The 25222-nt window shown below is 35.2% G+C and overlaps 1 protein-coding gene across 2 annotated transcripts in view; it reads right to left on the reverse strand.

Moving 5' to 3' along the window:
• Positions 1-25222, reverse strand: part of Pen (karyopherin subunit alpha) — a 40775-nt gene that overhangs the window by 2826 nt on the left and 12727 nt on the right. For both annotated transcript variants that reach the window (XM_076516223.1, XM_076516224.1), the window contains exons 6-9: positions 17528-17610; positions 9651-9774; positions 7902-8170; positions 2311-2415 (exon numbers count right to left, since the gene is read on the reverse strand). In XM_076516223.1, coding sequence (XP_076372338.1) covers positions 2311-2415; positions 7902-8170; positions 9651-9774; positions 17528-17610 — 581 coding nt within the window. The remainder of the gene's footprint in view (positions 1-2310; positions 2416-7901; positions 8171-9650; positions 9775-17527; positions 17611-25222) is intronic.

Below are 25222 nucleotides of genomic sequence, written 5' to 3' on the forward strand. Positions count from 1 at the left end.
ATCATTATCTACATAATTTGTGCAATAAAAAAAAAAAAAAAAGATTAACATCAAATACACACATACACACACACACACACACTAATAAAAAAGATTCAGAATGAAACTGAATAATCAAAAATTGTTTTTCCATTGCCAGCCCTTGTTGTTGCCATTAACTCTCAGCTAAATATTGTTTGAGGTTATAGGTACGACATGCATCAGGGATGTTCCAACTATCTGAAAAGATTTAAATACAAATGTAAATCTAATTAGCAATTATGGAGAATCACTTAAAGGTCAGGGACAGTGCTTGAACTTACAATGTCACAAATTTTATTGCCTTTTGTTGTCTACAGCCAGTTGTGGGAAAAGTAGTCACCCTAAGTATTTAAATATATCCTTGAAGTAGAATAGACCACCCTAAATTTAGATAAATTTCTCAAACCATACCATGTTCAGAGATTAAAGTAAAAAAGCTAAATATTAAAAAAAAAGTATAAATTATCCATTCTCTTACTTTCTATGACTTAGAACATGAAAACAACTATCCATTTACATTTCAATTAATATACAAAGTGTAATTTTAAAACTAAAAACTTCTAAAGTATATGCTTTAACCCCATCTAATATAAAGTTCAATTGGTGTTAACCTTAACAATTTACCACCTTAAGACTTTTAAACAACTTTCTAAATAAATTAGCCAAGTATGCAACTGGGTCCAATTATATCAGAAGCAATGACTGAATATGATACATGTATGGCAGCAATTTCAACCCTAAGTTAATCATTTTAAACAGTTACAGATTTACAAACTATTACCAAATTATTGAAAACAGAACAGCCATGCTACAAAAATAATACTGCAAGGAAATATAGTTTTAACAACACTGATAATTGTAGGCAAGAATATATACAAATGAAAAGAAACAAAAGAAAAAAGTCGCAATACAGTCTACATAAGACAATCTTAACTATAGTTTTCAGCAATCCTCACCTAAACTACTATCCAGCTAAAATACAAAGTTATACTGACATGAATTATTAAAATATGCAATTTAAATTGGCAAGAAACTTCCCAAAGAACTTAAGTTAGTTTCACATTCTAACAAATGGTGGGGGTGTAAATTCTCAACTTAGATAGTGAAGTGGCTTCAGGAAAGGATAGTTGAGTTTAACACAACAACTAACAAAATTATCAAATGTTTCAACTTAAACAAAAGTTTAGTTTTGGATACAGATTTAAGGTTCGAGTTGTACATCATGCGTACACCTCATGCAAATGTGCATTTTTTATTAATTTCTTCATGAACCTCCCACATCATCTGATTAAAATGCAATTTGCAAGTAGGAAAGCAATCAAAAACAGGATGTCCTCTCACTCACAAAAACAAATAGCCTTTTCACATTTAAGCAGAGAAACTGTTCTTTACTAAACTAGGAATTTATCATTTCCAGAGGATAGGAATCTGAAACAAGTTCAACAGAAATGCATGCCTGATAAGTGACTGACAAAGCTGATTATGATAAAAGAGTAACTTAAATTTGAACAACAGAAGTAAACTTGTTCAAAAGAAGATCACTCATAACCAAAAACAAGTTTTCTAACAAAAAATATTGTTTTCCCACTTTAAAGTGAAAAATGACATTTATCCACCCCAATTAAGTTTCCTAAATTGTGTTTATAGCAGGCAAAGCAGGTGAATAACTTAACATTACATAAATACATCATCCTCACACCAAAATACTTTATGCTTTGAAAACACATCTAGTGAATATCTGATAAGACTAAAAGTTTCAATATTGAATAAAGTAGGTGACCTATTGTTTTGCTAGCAGCCTACCCTGTGGTAGAGTAGTTTGGAATTAGCAAGAGCACCACATCTGGACTCCATACTGACAAATGGCAGAATTCACCAAAACAGGTTCAAATTAAGATGTCTATTTTAAGAAAGAATGTTCCATATTCCTCTGCATAAGGGGATTATCATTAAACGAGCATCAACTCAAAAAATCTTATTTCTAGACATTTGTGTATTCATTGCATACTGCAGGACAGTTATAAAATGCAATAGCACTACCATTAACAAAAAAGGGTGATAGTTGGTCAAGCTAACAAAAAACTAAGAAACTGTGCATTTGGTAATACCCCCACCCCCCCTCTAAGTTATAACACATGAAGGAATAATTCTTGCAAGGAAGCATCAGTTACAAAAACATGCCATCACTGAAAGGTTAGAAAAGCTTAATTTTTCATAGCATGCAATACAACAAGCAAAACAAAACAATTTACCTGTTCACAAGTATTAAAAGCACATTAATATATCTACCTGTGCAAGTACTACTATAAGTGGTTCTACCAATCCAGAGTCTATTACAGATTGGATCTGACGGTCATTTCCTGCTGTAACATTTGAGATCATCCAAGCTGCTTCCTGCAAGAGGAGAGAAAAATTACAACATTAGCATCTGCAATAACCCTACTAAATCAGTAATCTTTTAAAGCTAGAAACAGCTAACACTCAATAATAATTACTACAGGATTTTATAAACATGAAACTCTGAAATTAATTCTTTTTTGAAGAATTAATACATTTGATTAAGATACCTCTAAGGAGTAGCTAAGGACTATCTAGACCCTTATTTAAGAGTTAATTAGAATGAAATCATTTAACACTAGCATGATTTTAAAAAACACTCACCACCTATTGAAACTATTATAATTTTTGTTACAACAGCCTAAACTTCAGATAGCAAAAATGACATATTAGTTATTGTTTGATTAGTTGTCAAGTGGTATAGTCTAACTGGCTCACAGATATAGCATCACTGGTGATTGATTCACTGAAGTTCACATGAAATTTGTTCCAACAATCCGTATCTTTCATACTTCATTTCTATTTAGCAGACACTGAGCCAAAGATTGAACAACTTTGACATGAACATTTACTATTTTAAGAAAGGGACTGTCCATCAAATTAAAATTATTAGCAATAACATTAACCCACACCATTGCACCTCCTCCTTAAATTAAATTAACTTTCAAGCCTTCATTCTTGAAATTCTCAGACATCCACTTGTTTACTTAATACTATAAGTTGTTTATCAACTGGTTAAATCTTACTAAAAAACCTATCATACATTTTGAAGTTACCAAGATTCTATCGTTTTAGGTACCTTAGTTTTTCTGCATCTATTTCTGTCCAAAATGGCAAAGATATGAATGGCCATTTCTGGTGTCTGAAATGGCAATCTCTTTTTAAAAGGTGTAGTTCGATAAAGTCAATGTTTTATAAGTACACATAATTCAACAAGTTATAAATATTAACACAAGAACTCAACTCATTTAGGCTAGTACGAGAATAAAAACACAAATTTCTATACTATAAAACATTTACATAAAGCTTAGATACCAATAAAAACCAGAATGCATTAGCACAACATTAATTGTTTAGGATTATGAACAGTTAAATATAGAATAAAAAGGTAATTATATCAGGCTTCAAAATGTTCATGTACATCCACTTGAAAATTAATACTAAGATCTACAAGTTCTTTACAAAATTAAAGTGCCATGTAGTTAAAATACCAAAGGAAACATACCAACATTAAAGTAATTCTCTGAAGTACAGGAAAGCTAAGGTTAAGGTTCAGCAAATAACTACCTTCTGTACCTTAAGCTTATATAATAAATAATAAATCCAGATTTTTGAAGCAGATTCTGCGTATAACTATTTGATACGTGTACAAATGTAAAATGCAATTAATTGATACAACAAAAACATCAACTAATTCCAGTTTTTCTAAATAGTGAACTGATTGTTAACACTACAAATGTATAAAAACACTTCAAGTTGAAAATGATAAAAAATACATTTATTTGTTAACGACATTCATTGTAAACCTTCATAATCATTTTCTTCTATTACATTAGTACAGTGGTTCGTAACCTGGGTTCAATGAAACCCCATGGGTTCAGCAGAGGTCAAGACACACACAGTGTGTGTGTGTGTGTGTGTGTGTGTGTGTGTGTGTGTGTGTGTGTGTGTGTGTGTGTGTGTGTGTCCCCATTCACCCAACTCATATGATCCCTGACATCATGCTCCATTTGGCCATCATTGGCTGCAGCTGATCACATCACATCACTATAACTTAATATCTGTTAAAGGGAACTTCGTGTGCTTAGCGGTCGACTTGTGACTGTAGTAATCATGCATCATTTGCAATTTTTTTCGTAATCTTTCGATCTCTTCATACTAACTATGTCAAGCAGAAAGAGAAAGTGGTTGGACAAATATGTACAATATGGATTCATGTGTATAATGAAACATGATGAAAGTCAGCGTCCTCAATGCATGATTTGCAGTGCCAAGTTAAGCAATTCTAGTCTAGCACCGGCAAAACTAAGAACACTCCCTAAAGCTGCATGGAGATAGGAAATACAAGAACATAACACTTGCTGAATTCAAGGAAAAGAAAGCCAGGTTTGATGAAAAGGCTATTTTGCCTATTCTCTGCTTTGTACCCATCGACAAACCAATCCTCACAGCATCGTACAAAGTTGCATACTTGATCGTAAAAAGCAGGGCAAACCACACACACCATCGGTGAAGCACTCGTAAAACCAGCTGCATTGAATATATTTCCCCACCAAAGAGTCATATCCAGCATGGGTGAGACAGCTGTCCACGTTTAATGTTGTGACAGCAGATGTCAATGATGAATACCTCAATGAAATCATTGAACTTCAACAGACCCAGGTTCAACAGCAACTTTTCAGAACAATAATGCTCTCAACATTTTGGTGTCACCAAATCATAACATACCCAATTTTTGCTAAGAAAGCCCTTGAGATACTCACCGTTTGTTACAACGTATCTTTGCAAGCAATTCTTTGAGGATGGTAGACATAAGAAAAGGAAGACTTTGTTGCAAAAAAGATATGAGAGTGGCATTTGCCAAGGTAAAGCCGTGCATTTCTGAACTTTTCTCTGAAAGGCAACAGCAAAAGTCACACTGATTTGCAGTAAATATTCATTGAGTTGTTTTTGTTTTTGTGTAAAATTAATGTTTTGTTGGTTTTGTTTTTTTGAACACAGCGACACTGTAAATGATGCATGGTTCATTTTGTGTACTAATAAAATATCTACTTATTTTGAATTTAAAAAAACATTTTATTTTTCCAATTACAAAGGGTTCAGTGAATGCAAGTATGAAACTTCCAGGGTTCAGTACCTCCAACAATATTAAAAACCACTGCATTAGTAATTTTTGAAGATGCATTTCTCTGAAAAATAAGGTTTAAATAATCCCCCTGTCTGAAATACTACTATTTAAAACACAACTAGTTGTACTTTTTATTAGTAGACACAATCAATTGATTTACCTTAGACTAGTGTAATGTTCAAGTCACTTATGAGCAGGAACCTTATTTAGAATTCTCAACTTTAGATGTGTAATGAAATACATTGTACTGTATTCTAAAATAAAATGCATTTTGTACATATTCAAGTGTTAATTTATAAAGTAAGTACAATTTATGAACCTAAAGCATATTTTCAGAAATAAAATTGTAATATCCATAAATATTATCTAATACAAGTAATAGAGGCTTCTAGTCCAATAATTTCCTTCAAAAAACAAAGTTGTGCAACCATGTTATTTCAGTACCAGTAACATTCCTAGAATGAGAATGAAGTAAGAAAGTCCTGAGGACTTGCAAAGCTAAAAGTCTACTTTAGATACTGGCCTCAGGCAAAGCAGAGAGTCCATTGTGTAGTTTTATATCAAATAAACAAACAGGCACAAACAAAAATAAAGTGTTGAGCTCAGTAATGAGAACAATAAGACAATTAAACTGTGGACAGTAAACAATGATTATTGCATACAGAAAGCAAATAATTGAGTAACAGGAACCAGATCATCAATAATGGGGAAAATATACTAATAATTCTCCAGAATGGGTTCAGTACCAGGGAACAAAAACTCAACCATATAGTTTTTATGCAGTAAGCACATCTTCACATAATTTTGCAAATTATCAATAAACATTAAAGCTTTCAAAACAAAATTAGATTTCTGCATCAAGTTTTAAGACTTAATTATTTTACTCATGATTTTTTTTTTTTTTTTTTTTTTTTCTTTTGAAAGCTATCCAATATGTAAAGTAAGTTTGATTTTAAGACTAAATATATCTCTATATATCAGGAACTTCAAATTTCACATAACATCTGTATAAACAAGATGTTTATCAAACTTATTTCAGAAAAGGACTTCATATCTGTACAGGTTTGGTCAATTTAACCAATTTTGTAACCACCATAAAAAAAAAAAAATCTAAATTATGCTCTTTATGTTCTAAAATGACAACAAATTATAACACCAAAAAAATATTTAGTCTAAATAGCCATAATAAATATACACAGATGTTCAATATTTAACTTATTGACTACTCAGCTGTACCTGAGAAACATTACATAAGGTGCAATGATAGTGGATATGCACTCATGTTACCATATCCAGGAATATAAAACTGGCTTTTACAGAGTGACCTGTCTTGGCTATTATCAATTAGACTAGTATATTGAAAAATACATGTCACATTGTGGTTATGTATTATAACTTTATACATTAATACTATTTTGAAACAAGTTATTAATTTTCAATCATGTTTTTTTAAAACAAATGGTAAAAAAAGAAGTATAGAAAACTCTTTCTAGTTAGGAATTTTGTACTTTATTTGCTGCTTACCACAAGCTGCTAAGCCTCAAATTTTGAACAAAGGATGTAAATCGAATTTTTTTTTTAGATTTTATATATGCATTTTGAAGTAACAAAAAAAGTTATATTAATAGCACTAACTTATGTTTTGGTACACCCAAATACTGTTTCTTACTAAGCTTCATATGAATTTAATCTCACTAATGTCTTACTTACTGCTTGGACTCTAGCATAAAAAGAAAGTTTACCATGCAAATACTTCGAGTGGCTCAGAAAACTGCTAGGGGAACACAAGTGTTTGATTAGTCACACATACATACACCAGACCTTGATACTACAAACACTAGCTTGAATACTATAAAAGGATTCCCCACAAACACCATTTCTTCAAAATTTGATTAAACAGTACACAATACTCTTATTTCAGTCATCTGCAGTCTTACCTGATGCTAACAAATGTACCACACAGTTTTTTGTTGTTTTTTTGTTATATACAATTAAATTGTTAAACTTCTGAAACTATTTGCATTTCACAAGCTGGTGTAAAAATCACATGCTGCCACTACACAGAGGACTGTGGCAGTTTTTTTTATGACATCATTGCTCTTTATAGAAAATGGAAGTCAAATTGAGAGAGAGAAAGAAAAAATAGAAAAAGAAACTTTCACAAAGTTCAAGCTCTGATCACAATTATATTCCACTTAATGGACAATAATTTGTAGGGAGGAAAAAGTATTAAAGGCCTGGTAGATGTAATAACGATAAATTAAAACATGTTACAAAAACAATAAAGTTCAAATATTTATTATTACACAATTAAAAAAAGGGAGAGGACTGAAAACCTGTACAACTCATTTCCATTATAAGATCCACATGCATGATAACTATAACAACATTTAGTTAAAAGATGTTCAGCTTATTATGAATAATAGTATGTTATATGAGCTTGATTATACATCTTCACATAATCTAGACCAGTGCAATTATGCAATATTCAAGTTACACTAACTATAAGTAAAGCAAATTCTTAGATGATGTTTCCTTACTAAAGTCAAGAAACCTGTAAAGTTTAAACTGTCAGACTTGTTTTTGTTTCAAAGTGTAAGAACATGATTTTTAACTTAATGAACAGCATTTTAAAAAAATAAAGTATGGAAATAAAAAACATTATCTGGAAAATGAACAACAAAAACAACTCTACCTTTTGAATATTTATTTTTTTATTGCAGAGAAGTTTTCTAAAGGGTGGTAAGGCCTGACAGTCAATCACATGCTGAGTTTGTGCATCATTACCAGTTACAATGTTTCCAACAGCACGAAGAGATGGAGTTATTATAGACAACTCATCAACATCAAGTAGTTCACAGAGACGAGGAACAACACCAGCATCAATAACCTCTTGGATTTTTTCATTAGTACCATCTGTTAAGTATGATAAGGCCCAGCATGCATCTGCAACAACTTCTTTATCTGAAAGAGTATGAAAAAAACAGTTTAGTCAGCAGCAAAAATATACAAAACTGCAAAGCTAATAACAGCTGTAAAGTAAATATTTTAATTTACACTCTTATATTAAATCTTGAAACTAGAATTACTCTCTTTCATTCTGTTTTCAACCATGGTAAATTCAATTGATTAACCTTCAGCAAGAAATTTTACTGTTGAGTATACATGACCATTTCATTTAAATTTAATACAAGCATTATGATTTAAATAGTAATAAGGTGCAAATGTTAAATTTAGAAGTGATAATCTACTGCAGGTTTTATCATGCAACTGTTTATGAATCAACTGTTGTATAGTGTAGTTCACTTGTTGTGAACTGATGTTGTGTAATTCAAATCTTTCAAATTCCTTATTCAAGGGTATAGTATTACGTCGTAAATGTTTTAGTTTGTAGAGTTTTAGGTCAAGTCAGGCAGCATATGTATGAACACAAACGAGAAAGACAGAAAGGTAAAGATACATAAAAATAATGATAAAATGAGAATTTTTTTCCCTTTTAAAAATAATCATTATTAACTTGTTTTGCATTACTCCAGGTTCTAACAAGTTAGATGGTGGAATAATGTGTTTAAATATTGAAATGGAAATTCATATTGAATACAAAAAGGACTTTTGCAAAAAGAAAAGTAACAGATTACAACTAATATTAAAGGGGAAAACACAAACCTGACATTAGTTTCCATGCTGTTAAAAAAACAAAACCCAAGGCTGATTGTTTTGGCAATTCAAATAAGCTGCCAATTTTGTTTTTTTGCTTTGTTTTCTTAAATATCTTCTTTGCTTATCCTACTACTTTAAAATACGAGCACATTTTCATCAAGTGTGATTGTAATTTCACTTGTGTCATAGGGTTGTTTTAATAAAGTATATGCAAAGTCAACTCTCATCCTTGGAAATGAAGGTTTTCAACCACAGTTTCTACATCTAGTTACGTCATTGCCCTACAACCAATGTAATGTGTAATGCTCACATTTTTAAAATGTGAAGTAATTTTTAAGTAAATTACTTACACACAAAAACTTACTCTTACAATTTTGAAGTGTTAACATAAACCTTCATACTCTGTTTCACACTTTGACAGCACTGAACTCTGATACATTCATAAAGCTGTTAATGGTTCAAAAATCAAACTAATTCAGCTGATTAATAAATTTATTTTCTCTTAACAAGTCTAAAATGGTTTGAAATACTCCATTAGAAAAAGCAAATACAGAATAAAATAAAACATTCAATATTATTAATAGTAGCTATTAAGTTAATTTAAGGCCTCTGATACAATACTAGCACCTTTGTTGTAGCCAAAACTTTAAGAGCAATGCTCATCTTGTTTTGTTTAAAACTAATTATAGTTTAAAAATGTACTTCATATGCCTTTATGCAACATATACAATTTCATTTAAACATGAATTAACATAACAGATACTATCAGCCAAATAAATCTTACCATTGTGGTAAATTAACTGATGTAGCGTAGGAAGACTTTGCTTAATAACCTCAAATGGTGGTGGTGGGTTTTTATTTCTGCACAAGTTGGATAACGTCCATGTAACATTACGTAAAAAAGAAGCCTGAAATACAGTTATTTCTTTTAATAAACTATTACTAAAAAGTGAATGATGTTTAGACTAAATAGGTCATTTTGAGCTAACTGCCTTTAATATTTTAAAACTTAGATCATGGTTCCAAGTTTACATCTTAAGAGTTCCAACTCAAGACATCATATTCAAGAAATACAGGAAAAGTTTTGCTAATCATCGATAACATATTTAATTATTTCTGTGCCTCTGCAGTTATTTTATTCATGAATACTTTCAGATTAAACTTTTAAAAGATTTGTTGTTTCACATAATTATTAGGCATTAGTTTAATATCTGTACAATGTTTATCAATGATAAACAAGGATGTGAAGTTTTGTTGTTACACACTGCCAAGCTACAGAAAATTCTTATTAATGTGAAACATTGTGGTTGGTTGATTTAGTGTTTTATGGAGGAAAGCAGCTAGGCTATCTGCGCCAAACGTCTGGTAAAATATAAAGTAAATTTAGTAAAATTCATAAAAAGAAATTAAAAGGACTTTCTGTAACATAACTGTAATAATCAAAACTTGCCAGGAAGACTAACAGGTAAGGTAAAAAAAACCAGCATCAGTCACCTGAAGTTGGCCTTTCAAGTCCTGGTTTTGACTTACTTAATGTTATGGTCAGTTTCTAATTTCAAATCGAACTAGATGAACTGAAATTTTTAAAAGGGAGCCACATTAAAAAGGTGTAAAGTATATATTAAAAAATGTAAGTGGCATTAAAAAGATTAATAGCCTTTAAAAAACTAAAAACATTATCAAGGTTGACAGTGTCATCACCAATAACACTAATGTTATGGACAAACATTGGGAAAGAACATGTTTAAAATGGTGCCGTTGTGAATCAAAATGCTGACAAGAAAGTAAAATGTGGCTTATTGTGATCTGAGTGTTACACAAATTACACACTGGTGCATCAGTTCCAGATAAAAAAAAAAAAACCAATGAGATAAAAAACAGAGACCAATGTGTAATCTAGTTAGAACAACTTCCTCCTTCTGAACCTTACAGAAGCTAGACGGCCAAAGTCCAATATAGAATTTTATTGGAGTGAGCAATGCGAAAACAAGCTTTTTCAAAGTTTACTGCCAGCTAGCATGAAGCCGAGCCTTGAATACAGGACCACAGCCCATGTATGGGACAGGCACAGCAGTGATAGTGCGAGAGCAGATAGACTGAGCTGCAGTGTTGGCAAGCTCATTCCTGCAAATACCAACATAGCCCAGTATCCAGAAAAACTGGATAGAAGTAGATGTTAAAGAGAAATGAGCCAGTCTGTTTTGAATATCAGCAAGAACAGGGTGTGAACCAACGTGAAGAAACTCCAGGGCCAGTAGAAAACAAAGCGAGTCAGTATAAATAGCGCAGTTCGAGTACTGCTTAGCTTTTATACAATCTAGGGCAAGAAAAATGGCACAGTTCAACAGTGAACACAGAAGCTTTAAAGGGGATTCTGCATGCAACCACCAAACCATGGCAGAGCCCATACAGTCACCTGATTTTGAACCATCTGTATAAATAGAAATGGAAGGATGGTTCCAAAGATGTTCAGCAAATAGCAGACAGTATTTCCAATCAGGAGTGTACTTTTCTCAGATGACTTAAAGACAGGTCACAATTGGGAACTGTAAGAAACCATGGTGGGATGTACTAACCAGTGGATATAGCATTGTTATCCAAGGACAGACCCAATTCATCCAACTGCACCTGGATACGAAGGCCAAAAGGAGCAATGGCAGATCATCTGGTCTGAAAAAGCATGGTCCATCGAGGAAGAAAAACAACCCCAGGTGGGATGCTTTGAGAAGGAATGAAGTTTCAAAGCATATAGTAAAGACAGTTACAAACAGCAGAGATGCAAAAAAGGTTCATGAGATTCAATGTATAAGCTCCAAACTGGGGAAGTGCAGAAAGCCCCAGTGCAGAGGAAAAGTCCTTGATGATGAATATGGTCTAGTATCTTTAAGGCCGATGGTCTTGCAAAGCCAAAAACCAGTGATCCATTGTCAAGTTGCGATTAAATAAGAGCACGATATATCTTGAGCATAGAACATCAATCCGCTCCCCAAGTGGTGGAAGAGAGGACATTTAAAATGTTCAGTGCTCTTGTACATTTGACCCATAGCTGCTTGGTGTGTGGTATAAAGGTCAGCTTACGGGCAAAGATGAGCCCCAATAATTTTGTCTCGGGGACCACAGGCAGCACAACTTCACTGATATGGAGTTCAGGATCATGGTGAATACCTTGACAGTTTCAGAGAAAGCCATTTGCTGCGGTCCACTTCAGTAAACAATTGAGGGCATTTTGTAGCTGCCGCTCAATTTACCTCTTGTCGACGACTGATATGAGATGTGAAAGTTTGCAACAGTGAGAGGGAGTTGTTCAGTGATGGCATTAATTTGTATATTGAAAAGTGTGACACTCAGAACACAGCCCTGAGGCACTCCAAGTTCCTGTTGAAAAGAATGGGAAAAGTGTCGAACCCACATGAAATCTGGATCTCCTGTCCATTAAAAAACTAATAAAAATGGGCAAATGGCCATATAACCCATATATAGAGGTCTAGAAAAATGCCATATCTCCATGTTGTATCATAAGTCTTCTCAATATCAAAGAATATTGTTATAAGTTGTCATTTGAAAAAGGCTTTTCTGATTGATGTTTCAAATTGAATCAGGTGGTCCACAGTGTAGGACTGTTGTAGAAACCACATTAGGTGGACAAGAGAAGGTTGTTTGATTCAATGAACCAAACAAGACAAGCATTAACCATTCTCTCCAAGGTCTTATATAGAGAGTTCGTAAAAGCAACTGGACAGTAGTTTGAAGGAATCTTGGGATCCTTCCTAGGCTTAGAAAAAGGGAGGAAAATAACCTGGTGCCAGGCATCAGGAAAAACAAATATTCTCCTGCCATATCCAGTTAAAAACAATCTGAAGAACAGATGGACAAGCAGGAAATAGATGGCACAGCATTTCATAGTGTACATCATCAGGTCCAACCGATGTACTGCCAGACCGATGAAGGGTCAGTTTTAGTTCCACCAATGTAAAGGGACAATTATAGTCATAGATACAATCAGCTCAAAAGGAAAGAAGTGACTGCTCTGCCAAAGTCTTAATAGCTAAGAAGGTGGAAGAAGCAGAAGTGCTAGATAGCCAGCAAAAGCTTTCACCTATAATATTGCCAATGCTCTGGGTATCAGCCACTTCCTGACCATCACAGAGCAAAATTGAGAGGGTGACAAAGTTGTATTGCCCACTCACCTTTCGAATTTTGTCCCATATGACTTTGGAACTGATGGTAGAAGATATGGTGGTTGTGAACTTAATCCAAGATTCCTTCTGGCTTTGACATCTTACCCATTGAGTATGTACACGGTGTGGCCGGAAAGCAATGCAGTTCAAGAGTGTGGGATATCTACGGAAAGTATCCCAGGCTTGTTTTTGAGCCTTCCGTGCCATGTGGCAGGCAGGATTCCACCCTGGACAAGGATATAGTGGAAAACATGTTGAGGTTTTAGGAATACATTGAGCAGCTACTTGTATAATACAGTCAGTTACTGATGCCACACAGTTGACTATTGATGCCTTACAGACAATGGCAGGATTAAATTCTGCAAGAGCAGTGAAAGAGGGCCAGTTTGCCTGATCCAGCTTCCACTGGGACACATGGGCTGGGTGGCATCAACCACAGCCAGTCTCTCAAGATTATACGAGAATGATCACTGCCTCATGGATTATTGTCAACCCTCCATGAAAATGGGAAAATAATGAAGTGTAGCAAATTGAGAAATCAATAGCAGTAAAGGACTGATTAGGTGCATTGAAACAAATAGAAGAAGCAGTGTTGGTAAGAGAAAGGTTGTGATCAGAGAACATACACTCTACAAAGCAACCCATCCTATCAATACTGGTACTTCCCCAAAGGGGATGATGTCCATAAAAGTCCCCAAAGATGAAAAAGGGAGATGGCAACTGTTCAATGAGAGCATCAAGGTCTCATTGATGCCATTTCTCTCCAGGTAACAGGTAGAGAACAGTGATGGTATGACCCAAGGAAACACAGATGACTATGGCCTCCAAGGGTGTGTTGAGTGACAAAGACAGGGTGGGCACATGCTGATCAACCAACAGTGCCACCCCTCCATGTACTCGTCCATCACACAGCCTGCCATTTCTGTATAAAGAAAACTGCTGAAAGGTGGCTGTATTGGCAGGTTTCAAAAATGTTTCCTGTAAAAAGGAAAGAAAATGGAATGGTAGGAAGCAATCAGTGTTTTGATGTTATCCAGATTAGACTGTAAAACCCTACAATTGCATTGTATCAGGGTGGCCATTTTTATTTACATGTTGGCAAATTGGGTGGAGAACCCTTCTGTTTATGCCCATGTTTTTTCCTTACTGTCCTTATTCAAGGGAGGTTTACTGATCTCCATGGATCCTGCCCTGGGTCAATTGGGCAGGTCTTTGCTGTTGAAAGGGGATTCCAGAGACGGAGGACATGAAAGAATGACTTTTGCATCTTGGGGTGAGAGAAGATGAATCCGAGGAAATGCCTGTACCTGGAACCAAAGGATGTGGATCTTGGGGTTTAAAGAAATGTATATAAAAAGGGACAGAGATAAGTTTTGAAGTTGGAGAACAATTCTTTAGGAGGCAGAGAGATCCATCTGCACTCCCACTGTAGTTGTGGAACGAAGTGCAGCAGCATACATCCGAGAGGAGGTGGTGGATAGCAATTTTCAAACCTCAGGATATATAATGTTATGAATCATTTTCAAATGCTGCACCTCTTTCTTCCAACCATTTAGGGCAAGAACAAAAGTAAGACAGGTGAGAGCCATTGCAATTGATGCAATGACGGTCCGTTTCACACTCATAGGCATCATAATTCTTGCCACTATAATGAGCACACGTCAAAGAACCATGACGTGATGTCTTCAAGTGGCCGAACTGTTGACACTGGAAGCATTGGAGATGGTTTGGAATGTAGGACCATACTCTGCAGTTAAGATAACCTGCCTTGATGGTGGTAGGCAGACGAAGTGACGTAAATGTCAAAATGAGGACATTAGTCAGCACCATAATTACATCTTTACGAGTGGAGATGACCCCTCACTGCACAAACTCCTTCGGTGGAGAAACCAAAGAGAATCTTCAACTCTGGGATGTACTTCAAATCCCTCTCAACAATAACTCCTCGTGATGAATTCAAAGTAGCATGAGGTGCAACCTCTATAGGTGTATCCCAAATTGCCTTTTAATACAAATGGAGTTCATTGTGTTGAGATGTGGATGTTTCCACCAACATGTCACCAGATCGAAGCTTTTTTACTGACTTTGGAGAGCCAGCAAGTCCTTCTATTCCCTTCTGAATGAAAAAGGGAGACATTTGCCCTAAAGGTTTGTCTGAAAGTGAGTGCAATATAAGAAAATAAGGTACAACAGGTGGTATGGATAGTGAGGATTGCTGCTCAGAATCTTCAAGACGTGGTCATGTACCTAGACTATTTTTTCACTATTTTATTAAGATTTTTAATTGGAGTATCCATAATAAAAAGAGGGAAATTTCAGTGCCCACTGACCACACCTTAAAGGTTATGCACTACAATGTCAAACAAGGCCACTGCAGCAATGCCAGGGTTTCGTGAGCATTATACCCAAACACCAGCATCAGATACAATGTCCACAACACCTGTTGAGAACCTTTATACACAAATGTGTATACCAGGCACAGCTGAAAAGACTGCTCCAAAAATTCAACATGACAGGAACCAATTTAATAAATACTATGTCAGTCACACAAAGACAAAAAAGTATCTCATCAAGTTTAAAACAAAGTTCCTACAGTTTGTGACAGTGAGAGTACACATTTGCAACATTTCCAGATCTGTCTATCTTTCATCATATAATTCCACAGCAAAGATGTACAGAAGTTAGTATATTTAAACAATTATTAGTTAGTCAATTAAAAACTATAGTGAACCTAAAAAACTTTATTCTAGCCAGCCATTGATCTCCAGAACAAGATTTGATCCTCAAATCAGGACTTTTTTCCCAACTAAGCAAAATGTCATTTGTGTATCTTTAGATATAATACATCAGGTAAATAAATTTTATTTCTAAGTATATAACATTTGATATTTAAAAAGTTCAAATTGCCAGAAACAAAATCCTACAAATTTATGGAATTTCTCCAATCAAACGCCATCAATTGACAGATCAATCAACACAAAAGATGAAGTATTCAGACAAACATCTAATATTTAGATGTTAGTATTAGAATAAGCTAACGTTAGTTTATGTTATTAAAAATTATAAAACTAACAAGTATACAAAGTATCTGTTAATGATTATGTCAGAGATACTTTAAAAACAAACCCCAAGAACTACCCCACTTAAACAGTCTCCTAAAATTGTTGAAATGAAAAGTTGCAGTTGATCAAGATGCAAGCCAGTTATAACCATGATTCTGAATGTTATTTAAGTATTTGTTTGGGTAAGATTTCCGTTTTGTCACAGTTGATTTTGAAATTTTTTCATAAATGTTTCTCAACTTGTGTTTAATGCAATCTTTATCCTTGGCCAAAACTTGGTGAATATGAGCAACTTAGGAAAGCAAGTCAATTTCTCATAGCATCTTGGGCATAACATTCTAAACAACATACAAAAACATACCACAATTTCATGTCATAAAGTAAGTGCTTTACAGAACACAATAACCTTATAGGTTAAAAAAGGCCTTTGCTATTATTAGGTGTGATGCGTTTAATATCCCAAGACAGTTATTTAAAGACAAGTCTGAAAAAATATTTAATACACTGTGTATACAAAAGTTTAAACTAATTTATTCAACCAAACTATTTAAAATCAGTCATTCACGTTTGAAAAATGCAAGAAGGCTGTAAACAGCACACAGACAGTGCAAAGTCTATTAACAAGCTGACTTGTTATCCAGATTCTTTGTTTGCAAAAATGGACTAAAGTAAAGTATCGAATGAGTTGTAGCTTGTCAACAAAACAGAATGCTACTGGCTGAACAGAAATGTTCACAGTATCACTGAACTATAATAATCAGATTAATATGGCAACAGAAGGTAGTTCAAATGCAACTTAGATCACAATTAAATTTTGTAAAAAACTCTTCTAGCTAGTCTGAATTTGCTAATAATTAGTACCAAATTCCATAATTTAAAAACTTAAATACATTGACGTAGTTCCTCAGTTACAAATAGATGTCTACGTATAAAAATATAATTTGAACAAGTTGTAATAAACTATACATGTAGCGTCACTAACCCAAGCCATTAAATAAACATATTGAAGTCATAACAGTCAACAGCATCATACAAAGTTACCCATGAGTTTGTCTGTGTATACTAACAGTTAATTGTATGATCTGTGCTATGATAAATAGCAACATGGTCTGAATTAAAATTAATTTCTTGGCGAGAATAGGACCTAAATAACCCTCACAAAACTTACTTTAAACTGTTTCAAGCATCTTTGTAATAGCTCCCTACAAACATGAATGCTTATTACTTAAAAGTTCTCAAGTCATTTACTGAAAACAAAAAAAAACTTTACAATTCTTAAGAATAAGATATTTTTATTATTTGAAAGGGATTGAAAATTAAGTTGATTAATTATTCATTTTCTTCACAAAATATAGCTGTAGAAGTTCTGAAAACACAGATTAAGACACTAGCTAGCCCACCACAATATAGAAGATACTTACTGGACTGTCTGATTTAATAAGGTCAAGCAAAGGCTTCATTATTCCATGACGAATGATTAGGTCTCTGCAATCAGGTCCATCACCTGTTTTATGTATACAAGATAAATTAGTAACTTACAAAACATCTTTAGAGCCAAGAATAATACACTTACAATGAATGTATCTAGGTTTTCAAAAATGAATATGTTATGTATGAATTAATCCTGCCAAATCAGTGGTATTAAAAGCTTTATATACTTCACTTTATTTAAAAGAAAAAAAAACTCAATTTATATTCCTATCTTATAATTTATAGTATTATAGTGATGAATTAACTAATTTTAGTGCTAGATGTAACTGTCCTTATTCATGAGAAGAGTTATATAAAAGCAAATCAAACAAATTCCTTGTTCATTTAGTCTTCATGGACACATGGTTACATCATTTATTCTATGCAGTTTCACTTTTGTTTTTACAAGAAAAAGTAATACAAAAAGAAAGCTTAAGGTAAGTAATACTGTGAAAGATATTAGGTAGATCAAGCCTATAAAATCAAATCTCTTTAAGCAAAATATTTGTCATGTAGACATAAAAGACATGGCAAAGTCGTAATAAAAATTAGCCAAATGTCCTGTGAAAAGGTAAAAGTAAAGTAAATGTAGTAAAATTCACAAAAGAAAACAAAGGTAAAAACAAAACATAAAATTGCATTACACCAACATTGATATCCAGTCTACAAAGTTTTAAAGGACTTCCTGTAGCAGAATGGTAATGATCATAACCCACCAGGAAGACTGACAGGAAAGTACAAAAACCACCGTCAATTACCTGAAGTTGGTCTTTCCAGTCCTGGTTCTGGGTTATGTGTCATTATAGCCAGTACTAAAAGATAAGTGTTAAATGACATGCTGCAAAAGTGTAATACCAACTTGCCAGGACAACTAACAGGTAGTTCAAACAGCAGCATTAGTCACCTGAAGTTGGCCTTTCCAGTCCTGGTGTCAAGTTACTTAATGTTCTGGCCATTTTACACTGTCAAATTGAAATACAGAGATTGAGACTCTGAAAAGGGAACCACAATTAAAAAGGTGTAATACATAAATATCAAACATTTAAATAAGGTTAGAAAGATTAATGGCCATTAAAAAACTAAAAACTTTATCAAGATGGACAGTGTCACTATCATCAATGTTACAGACAAACCCTGGGACAGAACATGTTTAAAATTGTGCCATCGTTGAGAGTCGTAACGATGGCAGGAAAGTAAAATGTGGCTTACAGTGATTTGAGTGTTACACAAACTACACACTTGTGCATCAGTTCCAAATAAAAGAAAACAATGAGTTGAAAAACTGTGACCAATGCGTAGTTTAGTTAGAACAACTTCTTCCTTCCGAACCTTACGAAAGCTAGATGGCCAAAGCCCAATATAGGCTTTTATTTGAAAAAGCTTGTTTTCACGTTGCTCACTCCAAGTGGACTACCAGCTGGCACAGAGCTGAGCCTTGAATACAGGACCACAGTCCATGTACGGAATAGGCACAGTGGTGATAGTGCAGGAGAAGTTAGATTTAGGTGCCATGTCTGCAAGCACATTACCATGAGTACCAATGTGGCCTGGTATCCAGAAAAACTGGATAGAAGTAGATGTTAATGAGAAATTAGCCAGTCAGTTTTGAATATCAGTGAGAACAGGGTGAGAACTAACGTGAAGCGATTCCAGGGCCAACAGAGAACTAAGTGAGTCAGTATAAATAGTGCAGTCGAAGTACTGCTCAGCTTCAATATGATCCAGGGCAAGAGATATGGCGTACAGTTCAGCAGTGAACACAGAAGCTGTAGAGGGGATTCTGCGCTCAACCACCGAACCTCAACAAACCATGGCACAGCTCAGAGTCACCTAATTTTGAACCATCCGTATAAATTAAAATAGAAAAGTAGTTCAAAAGATGTTCAGTAAATAAAAGACTGTACTTCCAATCAGGAGTATCTGCCTTTTTCAGATGACTTAAAGAAAGGTCACACTTGGGGGCTGTAATATGCCATGGGAGAGGGGGGGGGGATGGGCTAACCAGTGGATTCTGCAATGTTTTCCAAGGACAGACCCAATTCATCCAATTGCGTCTCAATAGCAGATCAGTTTTGAAAGAGTAAGGCACACCGAGAAAAGAAAACACATCCCCAAGTGGGATGCTTTGGTAAGGAGCAAAGTTTCGAAGAATACAGTAAAGACAGTTGCAAATGGCGAAGGTGCAGAGAAGGTTCGTGAGATTCCACTTACAAGTTCTGAACTGGGGAGGTGTGGAAAGCCCCAGTGCAGAGTTGAAGTCCTTGATGATGAATGGGGTCCAGCATCTTTAAGGCCAAGGGTCTGGCAGAGCCATAGATCATTGTAGAGTTTTAAACGAATAAGAGCACAATATATCTTTAACATAGAACATTGATCCGCTCGCCAGCTGGCAGTAGAGAGGACACTGAGGATGTTCAGTGCTCTTATGCATTTGACCCGTAGCTGCTTTAAGTGTGGTTTAAAGGTCAGCTTACGGTCAAAGATAAGCCCCATGAACTTTGTCTCAGGGACCACTGGGAGCAACATTTTACCGATATGGAGTTCAGGATCAGGGTGGATACCCCATTCGGGGCAAAAGTGCATGCAAACGGTTTTAGAGAGAGAAAAATTAAAACCGTTTGCCGTAGTCCACTTCAGTACATGATTGTTAACAGTTTGTAGTTGCTGGTCAATATATCTCATCTTTGACGACTGACACGAGATGTAAAACTCGTCAGCATAGAGCCCGTTTGCAACAGTGACGGAGTTGTTCAATGATGGCATTTATCTTTATACTGAAAAGTGTGACACTCAAAACACAGCCCTAAGGAACCCCAAGTTCCTATACAAAAGAACGGGAAAGCGTTGAACCGACATGAACTTGGAGTCTCCTGTCCATTACAAATTTAAATAAACGTGGGTAAATGGCCACATAACCCATATATATGGAGGTCTTGCAAAATGCTATACCTCCATGTTGTGTCATAAGCCTTCTCAATGTTAAAGAATATTGAAACAAGATATTGGCATTTGAAAAAAGCTTCTCTGATTGATATTTCAAGTCAAATTAGGTGGTCTGTGGTTGAATGCTGTCGTTGGAACCCATAGTTGGTAGACGAGAGGAGGTTGTTTGATTCGAGGAACCAAACAAAACGAGAATTAACCATCCTCACTAAGGTCTTACAGAGACAGCTCGTCAAAGCAATTGGACGGTAGTTTAAAGGAATCTTGGGATCTTTCCGAGGCTTAGAGAAAGGTAAGATAATTGCCTGGTGCCAGGCATTAGGAAAAACATTCTCCTGCCAGATCTGGTTAAAAACAATTAGAAGAATATCAAGAGAAGCAGGAGAGAGATAGCACAGCATGTCATAGTGTACATCATCAGGTCCAACAGATGTACTGCCAGACCAATGAAGGGCCAATTTCAGTTCCACCAGTGTGAAGGGACAATTATAGTAAAAAAGACGGTCAGTTCGAAAGGAAAGAGGTGAACGTTTTGCCAAAGTCTTGATGGCCAAGTAGGTGGAGGAACAAGAAGAAGTGCTAAATACCTGGCAAAAGCTTTCACCTAGAGTATCGGCGATGCTCCGGACATCAGCTACCTCTTGGCCAAAGAGTTAGATTGACAGGGGGACAGAACTGTAGTGCCCACTGATCTTTTGAATCCTATCCCATATGACCTTGGAACTGGTGGTAGTAGATATGCTAGTTGTGAACCTAATCTAAGATTCCTTCTGGCTTTCACATCTTACCCACCTAGCATGTGCACAGGCCCGTTGGAAAGCGATGTGGTTCGAAAGTGTGGGATATCTACGAAAAATATCCCAGGCCCGTCATTTGAGCCTTCCGTGCCAAGCAAGATTCCACCATGGACAAGGATATCGTGTCGAGGTTTTAGGAATACACTGAGCAGCTGCTTGAATAATACAGTCAGTTACTGCTGCCACACAGTTGTCTATTGATGGCTTACAGACAATGGCAGGATCAAATTCTGCAAGAGCAGTGAAAAAGGGCCAGTTTGCATGATCCAACTTCCACCGGGACACATGGGTCAGGTGGTATTGACCACGGCCAGTCTCTCAAGATTATAGGAAAATGATCACTGCCTAATGGATTATTGTCAACCCTCCATGAAAAATGGGATAATAATGAAGGAGAGCAAATTGAGATATCAATAGTGGTAAAGGACTGACTAGGTGCATGAAAACAAGTGGAAGAACCAGTACTGAAAAAGAGAAAAATTGTGATCAGAGAGCATATGCTCTACAGAGCGACCCCTCGTATCAATAACAGCATTTCCCCAGATGAAGTGATGTCCAATAAAGTCCCCCAGGATAAAAAAGGGAGACGAAAACTGTTCAACGAGAGCATCAAGGTCCGATTGATCACATGTCTCTCCAGGGAACAGGTAGAGAGAAAAAATAGTGACGGTATGACCCAAGGAAACACGGATGGCTACGGCCTCCAAGGGTGTGTTGAATGACAAAGACAGGGTGGGCACATACTGATCAACCAATAGTGCCACCCCTCCATGTACTCGTCCATCACACAGCCCGCCATTTCTGTACAGAGAAAACTGCCAAATGGTTACTGTATCAGCAGGTTTTAGAAATGTTTCTTGTAAGGAAAGACTTACAGAATGGTAGGAAGCAATCATCCCAATTATAACATAAACCTTAACAGTTCCATTGTATCAAGGTGGCCATTTTTAATGATGGGTAGGTGAAGTGGAGAACCCTTCTGTTTACAACCACGTTGGTTTTCCTTACTGTCCTTATTTGGAGGAGGTCTATCGATCTCCATGGATCCTTCCTTGGGTCGATTGGGCAGGTCTTTGTTGTTGGAAGGAGATTCCAACAATGGAGGACGCAAACGAACGATTGTTTTGCATTGTGGGGTTGGAGAAAAAGATGTATCAGAAGAAATGCCTGTATTTGAAACCAAAGGATGTGAATCTTGGGGTTTATTGGAATGTATGGGAGGAACAGAGATGAGTGTAGAAGTTGATTCAACCTTTTTAACCATGGAGGTCAAAAAGGCTTTTCATTTGTTTTGAAAACAATTCTCTTAGAGGTACAATCTGTCTGCACTCCCACAGTAGCTGTGGAATAAAGTGCAGCAGCGTACAACCGAGATGAGGTGGCAGACAGCAATTTCCAAGCCACAGGATAACTAATGTTATGGGTTGTTTTCAAATGCTGCACCCATTTTTCCTCCAACAATTTTGGGCAAGAACAAAAGTAGGAAGGGTGGGAACCATTGCAGTTGACACAATGTGGGTCTGTGACACTCTTAGGCATCATGGTCCTTGCCACCACAACGAGCACATATCAGGGAACCACGACAGGACGTCTTTGAGTGGCCAAACCTCTGACATTGGAAACATCGAGGAGAGTTTGAAATGTACGGCCATACCCTGCAAATTAGATAACCTGCCTTGATGGTGGCAGGTGAACATGGTGATGTAAATGTCAAAATGAGGATATCTGTCGGCAGTGTAACTCCGTCTTTGCAAGTGGAGATGCGCCTCACTGCAGAAGCTCCTCAAGTGGAGAAACCAGCGAGAATCTCCGACTCGGGGACATTCTTCAAATCCCTCACAACAATAACTCCTCATGATGAATTCAAGGTAGCATGAGGGGTAAACCTCAATAGGTACATCCACAATTGCTTTTGAATGCAACAGGAGTTCACTGTGTTGGGATGTGGATGTTTCAACCAATGTCTCCAGATCAAAGCTTCTTTACTGACTTTGGAGAGCTAGCAAGTACCTATAGTCCCTTCTGAATAAAAAAAAAAAAAGGGGGACATTTGCCGTAGAAGGTTTTTATGAAAAAGAGAATGTAATGTAAGAAAATGGGGTACGTGTGTTACAGATGTTGAAGATTGCTGCTTAGAGACTTCAAGACATGGTCATTTACCTATTGACAGTTTTTTTTCACTATTTAAATATTTTGTTGGAGGATCCATAGAAAAGAGAAAAAAATTTCGGTAACCACTGACCCCACCCATCATGGAGCCCTAAGAGGGGATGCACTACAATGTCATGCAAGGACATTTCAGCAACACCAGGGTTTTGTGAGCACTATACCCAAACACCAGCATCAGACAATATCCATGTCTAAAAATGTCATTTTACTTGTATAATACCCAAATTCTTCTAAATAATATTCAATTTTTTTTCCAGTAAAATTTTGTATTTATTTTCTCTACCCTAAATTTTTTATGAAGTTTATCAATTATAAGTTGTAAATCATTATGGAATATGTGGCTCTCATTACACCGATTATCAAATTACGTTAACCATGAACTATTTGCATGCTAACCTGTTAAAAACAATTTACCTAATCTAACCTATTCTTAAGTTCAGTCATTTATATAAAAGAATAGACATAAGAAACATACTCACTCCCCTCCTGCAAACACACTAATAGTGGTAGTGCACTAAATTTTAAATTATATAATGCACTATAGGACAAAGAATAACATGCAAAAAAGCAGACAATGCCCCATAATTATCATAATTTGATTTTCTAGTTATGCAACAAGAGTTGTTATATATTAATTCAAACTAGTCTATACTTCCATATGGAAACAAAGCTTATACTACAAAAAAAAAAAAAATTGCAATTCTCTGTACAGAACAGCTTGTACAATAACATTTGAAAGTGTTTCAAAAATATAGAAATTCCCTTCACAATAAATCATAATGGAAGTTAAAAACACAAGTTTTACAATAATATCGGTATGTAATAAATTACAAGATATTTTTATTGCATGTTCACCATTTCATGCAGTAATAGTAATACAAGTGGACATTCAAATGCCCTGACAAAACATTGTTTTAGAATTAACACTTTCATTACATGCTGGGTAAACAAAGATATCCATAAGAGTAAATATACTATGATTTTTTGTAATATTTGCACATATTTATGAAATCTTGCAGGTTATGTGTAAACATTACAAGGCTTTCATACACAAAATATTAGGTTTTTAAATTAAATATTAAGATACTTAAAAAAAAAGTTTTCTTCTCCTTTTCAGAATGTTGACAAGCAATACTCATTAATTTTTATTTTAAGATTAAAAATACAGGGTGTTCAGAAAGTCACCATACAGTTTTGTAATCATTTTATTCAGTCGATTTCAAGCCAACAACTGATAGCAGTGTTTAGAAACAAAATAAGAAGGATCCAGACCTGTATTGATGCCAACAGGGGTCACTTTCAACATTGTTTATAATTGTCATTTGTATTTACCTCCTGTATTTTATATTGAAACATGTCTGTCAATAAATATACAAGTGCACAGTGACTTTCCGAACACCCTGTACTTTTATGTACAAGAAAATTTTCAAATTTCACATGTGAAATCTTTATCCTCCTCATAATTATCAAATGTTAAAAAAAAAAACTTATTTTATCTGTTAATTTATTTTCACCATCAAACTGGAACTTGTATACATTTGATTGATTTGAGTGATCTTGTAACCACATGTGGGACATTGTGTTTTTAATTAGTTATGTCATATATAGAATTAACTGTATATAAGAAGTGAGTGGAGGCCAATGTTTGATTGAATACAGTTGCAAGATTTTATAACACAAAAAAGAAGTTTTTTTTATTTTACATTCTACCTTTTAAATATCAATAATTTCAGTCTA

The sequence above is a fragment of the Tachypleus tridentatus genome, chromosome 7, assembly GCF_004210375.1.
Source record: "Tachypleus tridentatus isolate NWPU-2018 chromosome 7, ASM421037v1, whole genome shotgun sequence".
NCBI classification, from domain to species: Eukaryota; Metazoa; Arthropoda; class Merostomata; order Xiphosura; family Limulidae; genus Tachypleus; species Tachypleus tridentatus.